Source organism: Grus americana, chromosome 11 (assembly GCF_028858705.1).
Source record: "Grus americana isolate bGruAme1 chromosome 11, bGruAme1.mat, whole genome shotgun sequence".
NCBI lineage: Eukaryota > Metazoa > Chordata > Aves > Gruiformes > Gruidae > Grus > Grus americana.
In genome coordinates this window covers 23712470-23732750 of record NC_072862.1, presented here as the reverse complement: position 1 = coordinate 23732750, position 20281 = coordinate 23712470, and the positions used below count along the sequence as shown (strand labels likewise).

The 20281-nt window shown below is 48.3% G+C and overlaps 1 protein-coding gene across 2 annotated transcripts in view; it reads left to right on the top strand.

The window, feature by feature from the left end:
* The first annotated feature begins 1684 nt into the window (after positions 1-1684).
* Positions 1685-20281, top strand: part of PHF2 (PHD finger protein 2) — an 85234-nt gene continuing 66637 nt past the window's right edge. The window contains exons 1-2 of one of the 2 annotated variants that reach the window (XM_054838222.1): positions 1685-1786; positions 2163-2355. In XM_054838222.1, coding sequence (XP_054694197.1) covers positions 2258-2355 — 98 coding nt within the window. In that variant the 5' untranslated portion in view covers positions 1685-1786; positions 2163-2257. Of the gene's footprint in view, positions 1787-1819; positions 2356-20281 lie in introns of those variants that run through there. The other variant, XM_054838223.1, reaches the window with a different exon arrangement.

Genomic DNA, 20281 nt, shown 5'->3' with positions numbered 1-20281 from the left:
CTGGTAGACGCACTTGGCATTGGCGAGCAGCAATGCAGTAAAGGCACGTGCAGCTCTTGCGATGGTTCCCAAGCCTCTCCTCCTCATCCTGCTTTACTCCCTAGACTTGCTCTTCTACTTTCTGGGTGAAGCTCCGAGCAATTAAAATCACGATAGATCAATTTAAACTTAAAAGAGGTCTGATTTTTAGAGGGCAGGTGCTTACGCCACTCAGCGCAACGAAGAAAATAGGCTCCTTTGTGCATGCCGAGACATTCGAAACATGTCATTCAAAACAACTGAGTCACGATTTAAACTGCAGGCCTATAATCTCCCCCTCGCGGTACCACACCTTCAGCGATGCCAGAAATTTCATCTCGCTCCCGTAAACATCCCCGGTGGACCGGAGTGCTCCATTTCTGACACTACTTCAAAGGTAGCTCTGCCCGAACCCCAGCTGAACGTCACTTCTCTGGCAGGTAAATTCAGTGGGCAAGGCAAGTAATTTTGCCAGGCCCTCTTCAGTTGTCCGAAACCGGCTCTGCCTAGACGGACAAGGCCTTCTCTCTGCAGAAAAACTTGGAATTCAAGTTCTTTGGTCCCTTGAATTTCCCTTGTCCTCCACAGGTGATTTCTGAGGATTCTTGCAGACTGATGAAAAACGGCAGAGAAATAGCCCTCTTCTCTTTTCGCTCAAAAATAAATAGAAGATTCCCCCCCCCCAAATGAGATGGATTCAAGACACTGAGTCCATCGTAACTGGAATTAAATGCACACCTCGGTTGGGACTCCCTTCGTGGGTACTTCGTTGGAAGCTCTCGCGCTTCTCAGGGAAGTGTGCCGGTGGCTATCAAACGCCCTTGGGACACAGATCCCCCCAAAATGCCCCACGGCCCGATCCTCTTAACCACCTCCAGAGTCCTGCGTCGAGGGGGAGCGAGGTTCTGCATCCTCAATCTCGGTTCAAACTCGAGGTTCCTCTTTCGCCTCCGTCGCCGCTGTTGGCCCACCTCCACCCGAGAGGCAGCCAGTGCCTGTGGGTCTGTGCAGGCCCGGGCTTCACGGACGTTGTGTGTCCGGGCGTCCCTTCGCAGCACATACCCAGCACCCTCCCGCTCCCATCCGGTGCTCCACCGGCGCCGGGTACCCGTTTTCATCTCTCCGGCGTAGCAGTGAACGGGCTGCCACGGGCGGAGGCGAGTAACTTTAAAAGCAGTAATAGAATTCTACCAACTACAAAGAAGGTCAATTTTTTTTTTTTTCTCTCTTTCTTAATGCAAATCAAGAGCCGTGCGTGTTTATGGGCCCCGTCCCGCCATCACCACCGAGCCACCAGACCAGCCGGGCGTTATTCCTGCCGGTGGGGCAGCTCCGGACTCACGGCTCCTTCCAGGCGTGCCTGCTCCGTGACGGCCGGTCACTACAAGAGGGCTTTTGTGCTCCGCTCTTGCAGGGACCCGTCCCGCATCGCCCCACGCTGTACCTGCGCGGAGGGGCGAGCGGGAGCAGCCCTACCCGCCGGCGGGGTCCGTCCCCCCCCCCCCCGCTCCCACCGAACCCCCCCCGGGAGGGAACAGAGCCTCGCCAGGGCCGCTATCTTTTTAAAAAAAAAAAAAAAAAAAAAAACACCAAACCAAAACAACCCTCCCTCCTGGCAAGCAGGAGGTAAAACCGCCCCCCCCCCCCCCGCGGAAGCCCCCGCCGGCCCCGCTCACCCGCCCCGCCGGCCGCTCCGCCGAGCCCCGCCGCCAGCCCCGGCCCCGGCCCCAGCCCCGGCAGAGGAAATATTGCAATGTTGCAAGCTGACGTAAGGACATTACAAGGAAAGGGCTACATTTCGGAGTGTTTATGAAAAGCCTCGGTACTGTACTGTCACCAGGGGGCACGCAATAGAATGCATTTCGCCAAACATTTTGAATAATAATCATTTAACAACAACAACAACAACAAAAAAAAGCCCCAGTCCGGTCGGCGCTCGCAGAGCCGGAGGAACCATGCAGCCAAACTTCGGGAAGCCCTTTATTATTTTTCTGACATTGCTCGCCCGCCCTTGAGGAGCCGTAATTGCATTATCTGATTTTTTTCTTTTTTTTTTTCCCCCCTTCCCCCCCCCCCCCCTTTTCTTCTCTCCCTTCTCCCCCACCCCGTCTCCTCGACATCGCAAACCCGCCGCGTTTGGGCAGGAGCAGCAGCCGGAGCGTCCCCGCGGCAGGAGCCGCCGCCAGCCCCGCTCGCTCCGCTCCTCCGGGCGGCCAGCCTTGTTTTGAAGGGAGCTAACATGGCGACGGTGCCCGTCTATTGCATCTGTAGGCTGCCCTACGACGTAACCCGCTTCATGATCGAGTGCGATGCCTGCAAGGACTGGTTTCACGGCAGGTAACACAAAGAGATCGGGCCTTTCCCCCCCTTTCGCCGCGGTCCCGCCGCCTTTTCTCCGCCGGGCAGCGCGGGGAGCGGCGCTGCCGGAGCCGCCGCCGTGTGCAGTTTTCCAACAGGCCTTTTTGGAGAGGAGGAGGAGGAGGAGCCACTCTGCCCCCGTCTCTCGCTCGCTCTCTCCCCGTTGTATTTTTGTGTGTGTGTTTTGTTTTGTAAATTTTGCTGGATTCCCCGCACCAAGCCGCCCCCCCCCTCCCCCATCCCTGGGGCTCCGGTGTCACCGGGGTGGGGGGGGGCCATTGTGCTTTACTCGGGGAGGGGATCGTTCCCGCCGGCCGGCTGGGCGATGGCAGCGCGGCGCGGCGGCGGGCTCTTACGGCCGGGTTGTTGTGCGTCCCGCGCCGCCCTCCCCTCGGCTCCACACCGCTTCCCTCACGGAGAACGGGGCCCGGGCGGCGGCGGGGCCGGGGCGAGCAGGGGGAGCGGGGGGCCGTGGCGCCGGAAGACGGGGCTCGACCGCCCTGTCACCGGGCTCCGGCGCCTGGCGCGGCGGGCCGGGCCGGCCTCCCGGCCGGGGGGGGGGACATTCCGGGCACCCCCCCACCCCCCCCAGTCCCCCGCGGCTCCCCGGGGCGGCGGGAGCGGGGAGGAGCGGGGGGGGGGGGGTGGGGGCAGCCGGGGTGTTTCCCGGCTGACAGGGCTACCATCACCGCGCCAGCCTTGCGGCTTAACCCTTGGCGGGGCGGGCCGAGGGCTGAGGGGAGCGCGGCGGGGCCCAGCTGCGCGCCCGCCCTGGCGGAGGGGCGGCGGGCGAGGGGAAGCCCCTCCGCGCCGGTAGCCGGGCGGGGCGGGAGAGCGCCTGCCCTGAGGCGGGGAGGGCCGGGCGGGGAAGACCCCGTTCGCCCAGAGCCCGCCCCTGAGCCGGGGCAGGGCACCCCCGCCCCGCGGGGAGCCGGCCGGCCGGGACCTCTGCCGCCCTGCCGCGCCTCACGGTGGGCGCCTTCCCGGCGGCCCGGGCAGGGGGGCGGCTGCCCCCGGCCACCACCACCGCCCCCCCCTTCCCCCGGGCCGGCCCTGTCGCCGCCGCCGAAGCGCCCGGGGCCGGGGCCTGTCGTGGCGGCGGCGGCCGCCGGGCGGGGGGAAGCGACGGGCGGTGGCGGGGGAGGGGGAGCCTGAGCAGGGCGGGCCGGGGGGGAGGATTCCTCTTTTTGGCTCATTTCTCCCCACACCGTCCTCACGGAGCGCCGGTGCGGCAGACAATGGGAGGGTGGCCGCGCTGGAGTTGGGGCGGCCCGGTGCAACTTCTGGAGTGTGTACGATTGTTCTCCTCCCCGGTGAGAAATGGGGAAGTTGGTGTCTGGAAAGCCGAGAACATTAAAATTCACAGAATTACCCGCGAAATGGCTTCAGCACCGTCCTGCAGGCAGGCTGGGGGTCCCGGAGAGCTGCGGCAGGGGCGAAGGGGAAGGAGTTGCGTCCCGAGCAGCTTGGCGGCTGGCTGCCTGCCTTCAGCCCTGGATGGGAGATGCTGGAGAACCTGGAGAAGTGGGGTCTTTGTGGGGCTGTCAGCCCAGCTTTGGTTCAAAGAGTAAACGACCAGACGGGTACCACCACTGCGAGACACTTGTGTGGCCGGGACTCTGGGACGGTGGTACCGGAGGGTCACCGCGATGGAGGGGAAGGTGGAAGAGGAGGGCAGCCGTGCGGGCTGGTTTTCCTAGCGTCGGGTGTTACGGAGGAGGAGGATGGAGTGTTACCAGCTTTGCAGCCATTCTCCATGAGTGATGCAAGTGTAAAAAGTGAACTTAAAATCCAGTAAATCACCTGGGTGAGCGCTTTTTATGACAGGTATTCAGTAAGGTTAAACTGTAACTCTTCCATTTTAACCAGTTCTGATAATTGCCTCAAAATAGTTGGCGGAGAAGGTGAAGGCAAGAGGCACTGCCTGCTGCCTTTGCAGTTCACGGATGCCTGAGTAGGCCCTGGGTCAGCCACAGATCTTCCCCAAAACCACCCGAGCGCATAAAAAACTGTTAAAGAAACTTCGTTGCGGCATTAGGGATGATGTTCCGCCATTGATTTTAAAAGCTGTGTAGAAACATGAAGCAAAATACTGAAATATCTAGTGCCAGTGGTGGCGGTGGGGTGCTCTACGAGTGCGGTGCTGGACATGAGGCATGCAGGATGCGCACTTGCCCGTGTTCATTAAGACAGGCACAGATGACAAGGTGAGGCTGATCTAGAGGCTGGAGAGAAACTTCAAGTGTTGCGCACTTGGAAGACTTAAGAACGTGAAAAAATTAGGATTTTCATGCAAACGGGTGATAGAGTGGGTTCGTGAAAAGCTAAACGGCAAAAGGAGCTAAGCTGCCTGCCAGCAGTGGTGAATTGTGATTAAAGCTGATGAAAAGGGGTTAGTTGTAACTGATGAAGAAAATGATCGTTTCGTGGACAGCTTGGGGGCAATCTCTCGTGCATGCACAAAGAAAGGTATTTCATTTTGTGGCATAAAGGGACGGAATTGAATTGGAGCTCCGAGCAGGGGTGTTGCACCCTTTTTGCTTAGCTCACGGTAGCACCCAGAAATGGATTTTAAAGAAAACTGAGAAGGAGGAGACTTCTCACCATGCCAAAACCTAAAGATAATTGTATTGGAGAAGTACATTGAGTGATTTAGTGGAAAACAGCTTGTATATGTCCCTGTTTGCTTTTCTATGAACAAATAAATATTCAACAAACTAAGTAAAAATCAGGATTCAGTTGTATAAAATTGTCCTGTGTCTCTCCTAGGCACTCAAAGCACTTGTGGTGTTTACTGTACTACAATGAAGAAAAAGCAAGTGTGCATAGCTGCAGACTGTTAAGGAGGCTTGCCCAGATTTTAATCATTTAATCATGCTTAGGTCTCGTTTTAACATGACATCCAGTGTGCATTTCAGAAGAAAAAAGTGTCATTTCTGTTTTGGTGTTGTAGAAGCAGATCAGGTGTTTTCATGCTTCCTTTCTGAGGGTAGTTTCCAAATATTTAAAGAAATGTTTTTCATGGTTTTATTCACATAGCAGTCATAGTCTCCCTCGCATCTGAGGTTGGGTAACATCTCTGTGGCAACTTCAGCAGTTCCGATGGTAAATTCACGTTATAAAAATATCAAACGCATGTTAAACTGATTTAGTGCCATGTAGAAGTTGGAAACGGGGAGACGGAGCCGTTGGCAGATGACAGCCGGGCGCTCCCCAGACCACCGCCAAGTACTCAGCACTTTGCTGCTGTGCTGCTGACTGCAGTTTGGAAATCACTGCTCCCTGTCGCTTCCCGTACAAGTGCCAGAGGGATGGATTTGAGGTTCTCCGTAGCTTTTAGATATCACTGATCATTTTTATTCTCTTTTTCGGGGGGATTTCTCTTGCAAGGCAGTGTTCGATCTTTCCATAGAAATCATTACTTAATCTTGAGAAGCGTCTGTGTCTGGGCCCCTGCGTGGCGGGGAAGGCGGCGCTTCGGAGCACTCGCTGCTCTTGCCTGGGCGCCCATCATCCCTCTGGTCTTAGGCCCGCACACTGTGAAGGTGCTGCGTTGGACCGCGCAGCTGAGTTGATATGTATGCCCGATAGGTCTCTTCTGACAGACCAAGATGAGGCGTCTGCGCTGATTTTGTAGGTCGGTAGTCTTCGGTAGTCTTGCCCATGTGGTGGTGTTGAGAGAGTAAAGAACTTGTCATCATTAGCTCTGTTCCTTCCTTTCTGCAAGCTTTCTGAGCCCCTCTGCTACAACTCCATACATTACTCATGGTCGGCAACCCTCGGGCACTGCTTATGGAGTGTGTTGGGCTATGGGGCCACCGGTGTGTTCGCAGGATGCTGGTTGTGACTTCTCGTTAGACTGAGTTTCAGTCATTTCCGTGCTTTCCGATTGCCTGAGCAGCTTGAGACAAGCAGCTTCGAGCTCTGGAGAGCGTGGAGATGATCTGATAGGCAAAAGGAAAATAATGCTAAAGCAGACAGTTCTTTGCCATCTGATGTGGGTGTTTGGTCTAATGAAGTCCCACGCACCTCAGTGGCTTCCAATCCTTTGCTTTTCTGTAAAAAACCCACCTCAGTGCTCCGTGCTTTCCTGGCTCCTCCATGGTTCTGTCGTAATATGTCTGTGTTACGTCCTCACCTGTGGGGTCCCCGTCCTGATGAGGTGTTCCTGGCAGTGTGCCGCCTGTTACCCAGCAGCAGGACAGCAGCAGTAGCTGGGGTTGTTGGAACCCCTGTGCTGTACAGCCTGTTGGTATGGGAGATGGCTCCTTGGACTTGGAGAAGGCCAGGAGAGGAGGAGGAGGGAGTTTCATCGTGGATGAAGAAGCTGAGAATCAGCAAGTGCCCAGGTAGTCACTCTGGTTCCTCATCTGTAGGCCTGGCCTACAGACGTGCAGGCAGTGCTGCGGGCCGACGGAGGTGTTTTGTGTGCCCTGTACTGCACAGGCTTGCGTTAGGGGATGTGGGACAAGACGTTTGGCCGAAGCATGTTACGCTGCGCGGCGTGACAAGCACCTTCTCTGCCGTCTCTGCTTCCAGGGCGCGATGTTGGTCACGATCTGCAAGGTTGCGTGTGGTTGAGGAGCTGCCTGCTGCAGGGACACCCTCTGTTCCTCAGCACTTCTGCTGCAAGTGCAGGCAGCGAGGGTGGGTTTGCTGACGGGTCGTGAATGCAGACGGCCGAGGGTTGGAAGGAGTCATATTTAACGACAGGTCTCTAAACATCTTGTCTGTTACGGGAGTGCTACAGAACCCAGTACTCAAGGAAAGGCACTGGTTTGTTCAACTAGAAGTCTGTACTGGGTTATTTATCACAGCTGTAGGTGAAGGAGGGTAAACTCTGCAGTACTTACAACATGCACCTGGTGGTGTAGGATGGGATCATACAATCACTTGCCAAATAAAATAACAAGTATTTTTATATTTATTTTTCTACCTCATGTATATTTAAACTTTGAAACTTACTGCCCCAGGCATAGCTGAAGTAAATAACTTGGTAAAAATCACAAAAAGTTTAGTGATCTAGTAGTTTGTGCAGTTACCATAGCAGCATAAAATTATGATGGGTGTTAATCAAGGTGCCTCGATGCGATGAACTCTGGCTGGGTTAAGAAAAGCACTTGTCTGTTACATTGCAGAACTAAAACCCCTGTGCACGGGGAGATTGGTGTCTCCTACTGGAGCACTCAGCATTGTCCCTTTTAAAAATAGATATAGTTTTGCATCGCAGCGTCTAGTTCCTCTCTGTAACATAGACTTATCACTAGCCGCGGCCAAATTTGGAAATTTGGGTACGATTTTAAGATGTGGATAATCCTAAAAATACAGTGCTGTTTGCCATAGTATTATCACAGCGGAGGGAGTTACTAAGGTAATTGTACCATGCACAGAATGATTTCCATTAGTGTGAGGAGTTCAGGTAGTAATGAGGTATGTAAGTTTTTCCAATAACTAAATATTTAAGATTATTTCAAGTTTTCCTGAAGAGTTAGTCAACATTACAGCTTCACTTATACTGGGAGGTTGGTCAGAGCAGCCATCATGGATAAGCCACACTAATACCTACACCAGAATGCTTTCCTTTATGCTCTATTCCAGGAGAAAAAAAGAAAAAAAAAAAAGCCAGGTTGTTCAGAAATTATTTTATAGAGCCCACAAAGCACAGTAATTATTCTGGATAAATGTCCGCATGGACACTTTAGTGGGTATTGTTTGCCTTCAGAGGAAAGCAGCCCAAACAAACCAAAACACCCACTTTTTTTTTTTTTTTTAAAAGAGTTGTCAGTATGGAATGTGAAGAAGATTTGAACTTAAAATAAAACTGTTAAAATCCTTCTCGTCTTCAGGTTGAAATTGCTGTCATTTTAAGCTTCCTTTCGGCAACATAGCATTATTTATTCTGTAAGTTGAAAGCTGTTCAGAGAACTTAAGAAGCTTTTTTCATTTCAAATTAATTTTATATCTTTTTTTTTTTTCTTAATTCTTTTTAAATGTCCAGGACTGCATAGAGGTAGAAACACTTGTCCCAGTACTGATGCTGGGTGTGTTGCCTTGTACTACCGTGTGGTCCCACGGCGATGATTAACACCAACTTCCAGAGCATCAGGAGCCCGGCCTGGTTGTAAAGTGAGTTGGTTTTGCACGTTGCGAATCAGCGTTGTGTTCTTGGTCCTTTGGCAGGGCTAAATAAACTTCTCGTCCTACCATTTCACATCCATTTTGCTCTGAGAAGGAGCCTGAGATTCAGAATGGAAAATATGTCAGAGTTTTAGTATGCCGTTAAAACTTGCAGTTGACCTCAGAGTGTCTCTTGGGCCGTTGCAGTATCAATCACAGCTGCAGGAATACTTTGCAAGTATTTGGTGAAAGTATAGTCTCAATTTGTGTAGCGGATTTCCAAATACAAAGTTTTATCTGCAGTTCTATCTTGTAGAGAAAATATGCTAGAAGGTTGAAAACTTGTATTTGGTGTAAATTAAAAGGGTTGAATTCTTACTCAAAAAAAAGAAGGTTGCATGGAAACTGAGGTTGACCCTTGACATTTCCACGGTGGTATGGTAATGCTGACGTCCCCAGCAGAAGCGCTCGGCACAGCACTCTGTTGCTAACCGATAGGATAAGGCTCCACATTCAGATACGCAAGCAAAAAGGGCGTCAGCTTCCCCATTTCTGAGTCTTCTGTCCTCTTCTGGACCACCGCCTAAGTACTGGGCGGGTTTTCCACAGATGTCCGTGCAACATCTGGGTCTACAAAGCTGGCTTTGAAGCAGAATGGACATTTCTCTTTTGATCAGTTCTTTGCCCTAGGACTGAGCATCACTTTTCGACACCTCTAGGTTTACTGTGCCTGGGTATTAAAACTTGCTCGTTAGAAAACCCTGAGGGTCAGTCTGAAAAAGTGTTTAACTGAGACATCGAGTCTAGTTGTGGAAAGAACTGTTTACTCCGGGTTATGGAAATAGGAATTTGGGTACCATGAGTGCTTAGCTGGCATGAACATCGAGGTGTTGATGTGTCAGCTCATGGAGTTATTCTCCAAATTAAGATATCCTTTAGAAAATCCAAGTCTAAGTAATACTAAGGGTGGACAGTAGCGTGGGAAGAGCTGGCCTACAAGTACGTTGTCTGGTACGCTGGTACCTGGCAGTGGGTATAGATCACAGAAGGGTCTTGTACATAAAGATTTGTTTAGTTTCAGAGGGTTTTACCTCAGAAAGGATAAAATGTTATGGATATTAAGCACATTTCATGTTTAGTTAAAAAAGAAACATTTGAAAAAGAGTGTGAATTAACGAGTGCTCTTCAGCACTTTGGCCGTGTTTGGTAAGCAGTCCTGCCAACACCCGGGTGCCTGGGAAGGTCAGTCGTAGGAGAACTGCACCCTTACCGGGTGCTGGCTTTTAATCAGAAAAGTTTAAGCAATGTCATTTTTCAGGCAACAAAAAATCAGTTCTGCAAGCCAAGCAGGGTTTGGATGCCCACTGCTTTTTTCTTATTGCCGAATAGCTCTGTAATAAAGGAAATGGATAAAAATGTCCTGAAAAAAACAATCAAAGCAGCGTAACTACGTATAGGAGAAACTGGTGAAGAGAAAAAGTATTCTAGAATTACTGCAAGGCTTTCTAAACCCCATCATCTTTAATATTACCTTCGTATATTTTCTTCTTTCTGATCGATATGCATTTTATAGTAGTGGTGTAGTATATCTACACCGAAAACGAAGGGTATTTTTCCAGCCTGGATAGCAGCCTGTAACAGTGCAAGTGTGGGCTTCAGCCGAGGGACAGCTTGTACAGTTGCACAAGGACTCTCAGTAAATTCTTGGTGCTTGGAGCTGTGCGGCCGCCACGGGTCTGCAGCCGGCTTTGGCCTGCCGCGGGGAGTGTGGCTTGCGCTTTCGGCTGGCAGTGTGGGCATGTGCAGAGGCTGCCACAAGCTGTGCGCTGAGCGTGAGCGGGCTGCCAGCCTTTGTCCGCCGTGAACAGGACATCCTTTCACTGTCAAAAGCAAATGATCTTTTTTTTTTTGCTCACAGTTTCATTAGCAAAATTTTGTTGCACTTCAAAAATATATTTGAATGCTGGGTCACAGCAAATATAAAATCCCACTTACTAGTGTTACGCTCTTGCTGCAGTATTATTCCGATGAGCAAAACTCCATCAGCTAAATGGCAGTAACTTTCTAGTTGTAATGACTTATTTTCCTGTTTGTCAGAAATTTGTATATCTAAAATATTCTACAGTTCCTCAAGACGTTTTATTAAATGTGGTTTGTGACATTAAAAGTGTCATATAGAGGTGCACTGTAGCAGCACAAGGGTCTTTCTTGTAACGTAGGTGAGCTAACTCCTTGAAACCAACTGGATTTTTCATGGTAACCATTTTAGGTGTCTTTATTTGGGGCTGGGAACACCACAGTGTGGGTGTATGTTAGCAACTCTTATACTTGCTGTATTAGAAACTCTTGTACTTGCTGAGTGATCTGAATAGTAATTTTTTTCTAGATTTTTATTTGAAAACAAAAAGGCTGTGCGCAATCTATTTTAGGGCATTATGCATGATCTATTTTAGGATGTTACCTAGCTGTTTGTTACATCTAAATACCTTCCGTAGAGACTATATTGGCAACAACAAGGTTTTTTAGCAAAATTCACAAAGTGAAAGGACTGGACTCGTTCCTGAGGGGTTTGTCCCCCACTCCACGTAACGGCTGAGTAGCTCAACCCCCTTTGAAGAACTCTCTCCGAGGGACAGTGGTGTCCCCGTGACCATGCTGGTGACTGGAACATCCACTTTGCTCTGGTGCTTGGTGCCCTCCAGAGCCGGGATCCCAGCCCGGGGGGCATCCAGGGTGCCGAGGGACGGTTTTCTCCTGGTCTTGGAGAGCACAAGCCCCTCCTTGTCGAGCTCTCCCAACCCTTCGGTAGAGCTGCTGGAAGAGGCTGACAATACCCGCTCAAGAGTCCACGGAGGAGTCCTCCTCTTCGTTTCCTCCCAGGCACGTCCCCAAAAAATCTTCTCCAGATGAGGCCATGGCTTAGTGATCTCCTTACAGACCCGAGCAGATGTGCGCATGCTGACTTTCACTGCCGTGCTTATGTGCTTGAAGTTGCACAGCTAACTGGTGTAGGCCTCTAGTGGGATATCCAGCAGTTTTTAGTATTTTATCCATTAGTTTTAGTGAGGAGTTGAGACCAGCAGAAAGTTAAGCAATAGTATATATTGACGGGAAAAAATAAATCAGAATTGTAAAAACAAAAGTATTTTTAAATTTCCTATTTGCAGTTGGAGTCAATGGTTGCCTTCTTGTTGTTATTGAGCTGCTTATGGATTTCATTGCGTTTTCCTCTTTTAGCAAAAAATACGGTACATTTACTCTCAGGGAAAGCATTTTTCCTTGAAATTTTCATCTGGCAGACTGAAAGGATGTAGCAAGTGAAAAAAAGAAGTGAGACATTTCTGCTAGGAGTCATTAGTTGTGATTTTTTGTTAAACCTCCTTTTTTGCTGTTAACGTCTCAATGGAAGGTGATGGAAATGTGAAAATTGGCAGGAACACTGTTCCTATGTCGTATGTGCCATTCATTGGTCCGGAAAGCTGGATTTGATATGGCCAAATTAGAATGATTTTTAAAAAAACCCAACCATTTAATGCATACTCATTATTCTTAAAAAAATAATCTTCCCGTGCTCCTTTGGCACAGTGACGCCATGTGCGCTCTATGTGCGGACGGCAGAGTGATCTCGGTTTACCAGATGATATCTTAGCTTTTCGCGGGATTTGCACATGTAGTGCGAATGAGTATAGTATGCATCTGTGATTGTTCGCGTGTGTAAAAATACACACTCATTAAATGTGAGCCATGTGGCTGTGATTTACCCTTTCAGCCGGGATCTGTATTGTTACTGCCGCGGTGCAGAACAGTATCTCATTGTGCACGCCTCGCACTGGGCACTGCGCAGCCCTCTGCCTTCCGATGCCAGATACAGCAAAGACTGCAAATGGTTTTCATTATGGTTTTGGATGAACGCAGAATAACGTGGGAGCACATGAAACAGCCAGGGATCGTTATGCAGGAATACAATCCCTGTAGCCAGAATATAAGCAATATTTAATCCCTTCTGTTGAACATCTCACCAGAGTCTCTGGATCGGGGCAGGAGGGGGAAGCGAAAGGGCTTAGACTTCTGTTGCTGCATCTGAACAGGGAGAGTGTTTCCTGGATCACCCTGCTATCTGTTTGTGATTTTCTTTCTCTCCATTTGTGATCACTAAATACCCTTAAATACAATTGCAGCAGTTGCTAAGGAATGTAAAATTAGAGTGTAACTTGTGTACTTTTCATTTTTTTTTTAGCTAAAACTTGCAGATTATTGTCTGGAATTAATTGGGAGCAGGACCACTTGAACATCTAGCTCCTTACAGACTGCTATAGGTATAACATATGAACTCCTATCCAAGAAATACTACTTGTGGAATTAAAAGAATGCTGTAGTGGTAAGGAATCCTGCCGGACACCTGAATGAATGCTAATTAAGCAAAGAATGGTAAGCTTGTAGAGCCATTAAGTATTTTTTCCATGGTGGCTCCAGAGATCAAAGTCTCAGAAGCACCGTCAGAAGCAGCAAGGCCCACCAGATGACCAAATCAGCTAAGGCTGCTTCCCACTGTGCGTAATCTAGCTAGAAAAGAAGTCTATAGGCAACTTCTCAGCAGTCTCAGCTCGCTCAACCCTGCCCGTTGTGTATGGAACACTAAAGCTTGTATTCCCCTTTTAGTTGCTGACTAGGGATTAATCGTTCTAAAGATTTGACTAATTTCTGGTCTGGAGATGAGGCCTCTCAGCTAAGGTTTACCGTTGAAAGCCATAAGGACGTAGAACGCGTTAGAGAAGATCTGAGAAAGATGAGGATGCCATTTCCTTACAGCTGAGCACGGGTCTTCTGTTCTAAAATGGGTGGGCTTACCCTTGCTTGGGTGGTTGGGGAGATCTTGAAAGATTCAGGCTTGTTCTGAGAAGATCCTCTGAGTCCACAGATTTCACTGCCAAAATGGTACTGACAGTATGCTGAACTCTTACGTAGGTCATCAATTAACTTTTTTTGCATCAGAACAAACACATCAGCCCAATGAAAGCACATCTACTCTCAAGGAAAAGTCAACAAATTCACTAGTGAGTTGTCCCAATGGTTTTTTGTTCCATTATTGGAAAAATCAGGTATATTTCCAATCTAGCTTTGCTTATTTTCAGTTTCCAGGTGTTATATCTTATTTTTTTGTTAGGTGAGTTGAAGAGCCCTCTTTCTCAGTCAGATTTTTCCATCGGCATTTTGATGTCCTTCTGCTAAGAGAGTCATCTTGTTTAGTTGTGAGGTAATATAATTGTTCGTTTGAGGTCTCCTGAGAAAGTAGTTGAACATTTCTTCTACAGTCCAAGCAATATGCTTACTTTTCTAGTTCCGTACACAGACCTTTTCATTTTTTGACCATGTTTCGGTGAATGTTTTGTCACATATCTTCCACTCAACATTAATGTTTCCCTTTTGCTTTGTCTATATTTGCGGTAACTCACCAGGCAGAACCAGCAAATGTTTATTATTTGCATTAAACTTATGAAGAAGCCAAATACAGGTTTACTAGTCATTTTTTAAGCAACTCGGTTCTGAAATTGCTTTTCTACCTTTTGAGTTAGCTCACAAATAATAGCAGAAGACTGCGCTCTGAGTCCAGAGGAAGAAGAACCCTCTCTGATATGGTGAACCAGCACTGATATAAGTCAAAGTATGAGTATTTAAGAAAAGTGTGGTTGCTCACAGCCGCAGTGTCATTGTAGCAGAGCTACAACCCAATAGCTGTCAGCGGTTGTCGCTGTCGAACAGTTTCTCACCACTTCTGCAGGAAAGCTCGGTATTCCCCCGTCAGTCTGAGCAGGTAGCGTGACTGTAAAGCCATACTCGACTGTCTGCGCTTTTCAGGTGTAAAAATACCGTGGTAGTTGGGGAAAGTGAGTTACTGCTGCAAGGGTTCACAGTCTCTAGTCAGTCTGGTCTGACGTTTAAGAGAGGGTAAAACTTTATGATAAAACTTCAAAATACAGCAGGGCATTAGAGTGCTGTAGGAGAATAATCCTTCCCGAGCGCTGCAAAAGGCACGCTGGAACCGTGAGGGTGAAATGTCTCTGAAATAGTTGCTTAATTTCTAGGAGTCCTGTGTAAGCAATTCTCTAGGTTTCCAAAGAATTAAGAGAAGTAACGTACTTAACATCTTTAGAGCCTTTTTTATTCATTCAGAACAGAGTGTGTGTCCTGACGTACCGTGCCTTCTGCACTGTCTCTTCCAGTTTGCGCTCTATAAACGGTCTCAGAAATAGGAACGTTTTTTCATCCACAGCTGCATCTCACCCTGCCGTATTATTCATAGTCCCCTGCAGTTTTACTCCCACATCTTCCAGCAATCCTAGATTACTAATGACATTGCTGTATTCGTCGAAACGTGCCCATACCTTCCGCAGCACCTATAGCTATCGTCTTCAGAGGTCTTGGGGATGACGTCATGAAAGCTGAGCGGTACTCGGATGAGAGGCCCACAGTGTTGGTAAAACCAGTAACGAGGATTCAGTAAATAACGTGCTGCCTTTGAATATTGAAGCAACTACCCGGCGTTGTGCTAAAAGGAGCTGCGCTCTTGAGTGGGAATCCTCCGTGGTGAGCAGGAGGCTGGTGGTGTGGCCACAGCAGTCCTTGGAGTGCTTTGGCCTGACTGCATTTTGTAACACTAAGTTCTGTTCAATGCAATAGCCCCCCAATATTTTTTTTTTTGGGGGGGGGGGAGGGTGGAAGTTATGCATTTCTTTCTGCTTTCCTCGATTCTTCAGCATTTTGACCTGTGGTCGCAGCGCAGCTGGTGTTGTGGTTGCAATGCACGGTACGATGCAGCCCTGCGCTGATCTGCTGCGACTGCCTGTGTGCTTCGTAGAATCGTGGAGCGTAAAGATACTCTGGGTTTAAAGTTGCTGTGTAAATTGCTTTAGTCAGAACTCTGTGTGAACTACTTGACATTTATATTTTGAGATGTAGTGGTTAAACACAGAGATTAGCGCCGAGGACAGAGAGGTGGGACTGCAAGGTTTCATTACTGGCTTTGCTCCTCCTTTCCTCCCCAGGTTTTGTCAAATCAGTTAACCTCTCTGTGGTTGGGTTCGGTTTAACTCTCTCTCACGCACACGCGTTAATATTTTAAATGTAATATGTAATGCAGTGAAGAAAATGAATAGTTTATCCCTGGAAGAGAAAGGGAGGTGAACGTTCAAGAGCCAGAGCCAGAAGAGGATGGGGAAGGTCTGGTGGCAGTGCCGCGGGCTGTGCTAGCTGGGTTTCCTCCCTGACGGCTGGCCGGCCGCTTGAGCTGCCTCCGAGTCGGAGTTCGCTGTTACCGACATCCCCTCAGCTCCCCTTCGCCGGGCACCGACTTACACTGCGTGGCAAGCGTGCGGCAGCGAGCTTTGCGGTGTTTCTGTTTGGTGGAAGCCCGGCAAACTTGTAATTGCATGGAGTCGTCTGCGGCTGTTTGGTATCTTAAGAAAAGGATTTCTTTAAGGCAGGGTGTGTGTCTTGAACATAGCGGGCTCCTTTGCAGCTTGGCGGTGAGAGGGCATAGCAGAGAAGTGACAATCCGCCGTCATTTTTCTGAGCGTGTGGCAGAATATTTAGCTCTCGTTACACGTGCTAGTTGAGTCAGCAAATCTGTGTACAAGTTGCTATCAGAAACTCAGGTAATGTCGTTTGCTCGCTCTTCTGGAGGGTTTTTGGATTTCATTTAGGGTTTCATTTTATCTCAGCAAAAGTTACCTGATTTTACTCCTTACGTAACTCACAGGTTTGGCTTTCATCAGTTGTGTTTTCCTCCTGCCTGCTCACTGCTCACCGCAACTGAGAAAAAACACACGAGCTGGTTCTCAGGCGCTGTGAAGGGATTTTATTCTTTCGATTTTCAAGCTGAATGCGGTCCACTGTCCTTGTTGGATAACGTGGGATTCCATTTTAAAAATGCTGAAATTAAGTCATTGCTGAAATTAAATTACTTCAATACTATTTGAAAAATACTCAAAGGGCTGGAATAAGCAGCAGTTGGAGTTGTTCCTTTCTGCTTCCAAAATAAAGGACGGTAGGAAATGATCAATTCAAGACATCAGTTGTAATCAGAGATGCCGTTACCCATTATGTTAGAGAAATGACAAGCCAAACTTGAAGTTTTTAATTCATCGAGCCTCTGCTTCCTCCTGTGAGGCTTTCCGGGGTGGGGGGGGGCTGACAAGTTTGTTTGCTTGGTTAGTTTTTTGCTTGCTTGGGTTGTATTTTTTTTGAGGAGGCAGAACAAGCAGCGTGTCATTTTATGCTTTGGTAAAAGGATGTTTTTCACAGATACTAAGTACAAATGCTATTCAGAATAATTTTTTCTGCATTTTCACGGTGAGAGAGTTGGCGAATGGAGTTAGCAAGAAAAGTAGGCTTCCAGGAGGGGTTTCTGAACAGCACTCAAACTGAATTTAGCAGCGAACGGGAACGTGTTATGTTTTCAGAGCCCATCTGAGTGCTGACGGTCACAATCTAAACCTGCTGCCTGCTGCTGCTTTGTCTTTGTTCTTTCTGAATTTTGAGTTTCTTTGCGTTCTCCGCAATCCCGCTCAAAGCAGGACCCTTTGCTTTAAATGCAGACCACGGCTGGCAGGGCTTGCTGCAGGGAGGCTCAGCGGCGCTGGCCCGCTGCCTGCCCACCAAAGCCCGTGGCAGAATGCCCGCGAGAGCGGCAGGCTCCGGCCCAGGTCTTGCTCGTGCCACAGGTCTTCAGGGGGACAGAAATTTCACAGAAGACGTCGCAGACATTTAATGAACGATGGAGAGTCTTAGGGGAACCCAGCCTGAACCGTTCACCCTTTGGGTAAGGTTTTCCCTTCGAGGAGAGCAAGGCTGAGCTCTTAATTTTGTGTTGATAAGCCCCAAGCAGGGAAACAATATTAACACTTTATGTCACGTTTGTAAAAAAGGCACAAAAACTGTCTGGAGAAAACAAGAAAATTTATTACTTCCCATACGATAGGTTAAGTAGCTTTGGAAATAAATGCCATTGGTAACAGTTTGCATCTTCCTACTCTTTGTATATATGAGTTCCAGTAAATGTACCGTCGATGTGCAACATAATTTTTAAATTATAATTTTAAAGCGTAATGTTAAACATAAATATAATGTTAATCGTGCTTAGGAATATGTATCAGCATGAAAACAACACTTCACCTAAGACTTTGCAGAAACCTAGCTGACTCTCAGTGCCACGCGCTAAGTGTCGAAAGACCCAGAGGCTCCAGGTGTGGGAACAATCAAAGCCATTCGCTGTGTTTATGGAGACATTTAATCCGCAGCGCGAAATGTAACGTGATTACATTTTTTTTACAGTTCTTTGGTAGATGGGAATCTGCTTCATAAATTGTGTGCAGTAAGTGTTTGTCGATTCGCAGACGTCTGAATCAGCTGAAGCGAATAGCACTTTACAGCAGGATAACATTACGCCCGTAACAATGTGCAATCTCGAGCACACATTCAGTTACTGATGGCACTGAATCTTGCTGTGTATTTTAGGTTCTGTTACTGCTCCTCTGCGGTGCAAAATAATGCGTCATTAAGAAATATTTCGGGGTTCCCATGTCAGTTTGGACCGAATTAGTTGCAAAACTGTGAAGCTAGCAGTTCCTGACGCATTTGGAGTAATTTGAAAATAGACTAAAAATTACAGGAGAGTGCGACGTGTTTGCTCTTGGAAGCAAATTAATGTCTCCGTTATTATTCACTAGTAATGGAATCATATGAAACTTAAGGAAATCCATTTTAGACAGGTTACTTTGAATGTTATTGCTTATATTTGACTTCAAATTTACTTTTTAAACTTTTAAACCTTTTGTGCTTTTAAATGACCGAAGCCCACATAAAATACTTGATAAGGAGAGCAAAGAAAAGCATCATCTTAAATGTGCCTAGTTTTGTGCAAGATTGTATCTGTTCCGGCTGGCCAAGACAGGCTTTTGCAGCAATGCCAAAAAGGTAGCGAACAAAGAGATTAAAAAAAAAAAAAAAGAGGACATAGGAGTGAATTGGCTCACTGGGGAATGAGGAGTAGGAAGTTTCTATTTCAAGAGTTGCTTAGAGGTTCATTGGGATATTATTTTGTTTGTCCGTTCCAGCTGAACTGAAGTTGGTGGGTTTGCGCGGTGTTTTTAAGAGGGCAATGATAAAGGTGTAACTGGGGTGGTGCCGGTAGCGGCCAGTGCTGGGAGCCTGCGGCTGCCCGGGGCCGTCTCTGCCATCCCGGGCAGGGTGCCACCAGTTTCCCAGAAAGGGAGCTGGAAACACGGTGCCATTTAAAATGCCTGGTTAAATCAAATTCGGATACATACAGAGTTTATGAATTCTTTCTGCCATGTATTCAGAGGAGGTTTGGGGCTGTCAAGTGTCTTGCCCAGAACCTTGAAAACCCCTACCTGCTTCCTGCGGTGTCTTTGGTGTAGCTTACATTTCAGTTTAGGCAAACTTGCCTTCCAGAGTATTTGTGTGCTACTCTGGAAGTTTGTTTGAGCTTCAGCTTTACATGGCATGCACGACTTTCACAAGTCTTCGCTGTTACCCTGCTTCCATACGAGCAGCCACGAGACCAGCAATTCCTTCTGGCTTTTGGTTCGACCATCGCATGCTGAACAGCTTTGTAAGTCCCACCACATGTCTGCCTAGGTTAAAATGAGCGTGAACCTCTCTTCCCTCCTTGGGAAATGGAAATCCCCATCGCTGCAGTCACGTCTGCAGTCAAGCCGTGTTTCTCACATGAGTAAGCTCCAGTTCACCTCTGTGTCATGAGGGGGGGGGTGTGTGTGTGTTCGCTGACTCAGGCTCCAAGACTTCATCCCAAAATAGAGCTTAGAAGAACAGTTTTGTAAAATGTAATGTTAATGCATAGCGAATTAATTTTATAGGAATCGCTTATCAAATCCGTGCGAGCCTGCCCGGCCACGGTGCCTAATGGGCTACTGGTTTCTGCAAGGCACGATCTCTTTGGATGAGGTGCTGTTGTGAAAGCTGTAACCAACAACTTACTGCAACGCATGTTGACGTGGTGTGTAGGTATGTGCTCTAAAATTGCTGAAGAACAAGGGTAAACCCCAAACAATGTACAGCACGCAGAAGGAATCTGCTCAGCGGCGGTGCCTTGGGACCTGTTTCAGTAAATAGAGGTTCTGCTGCAGTCAAGAGGGAGAAAAGGGGCCCCAGGATCAAATCTCGTTAACTGATCCAGTATCATCAGCCTGTTATGTCATACAGCTTGTAAAAGTGAAATCGATGCCTTTGCAGACCAGGAGGGAGACCAGTAGTACCAGTTAGCCAGGGAAGTGTGTACATTCAGGGTTGAATTACCAGGTGGAGCAAATCGTTATGAGTCCACGGGCATAAAGGACGCTGCTTCATTTTAGACCAGCCCAACGATTAGTCTGAATGCCTGATCCTAGGAGACCTATGTGGCTTGTGCCTCCGGATAGTACAAATATTACTACCGTGTTTTTTTCTCTAAACGTGCAGGTTTGCTTTTTTCCCCTCCCTCACGTATGGCATCTGTCATACCGAGATACGTATCCTATCTGCTGTATCAAAGGAGAAGAGGTACCACCTCCAGCAAGGAGGCAAGGCAAGCACGGTGTGGGCAGAAGGATCCCACATCACCACGCTGCGTAATTGTAGTTGGGGTGAGGTGGCCAGAGCTGCGGGGGAAGGACGTTCAGAGCGCAGCACGGATGTACGCGTACGCAGCTAAACCCAGCTTACCACCTTGAGATGGGAATGAAGTGGGATAAAGCTGTAATTAGATCATTTG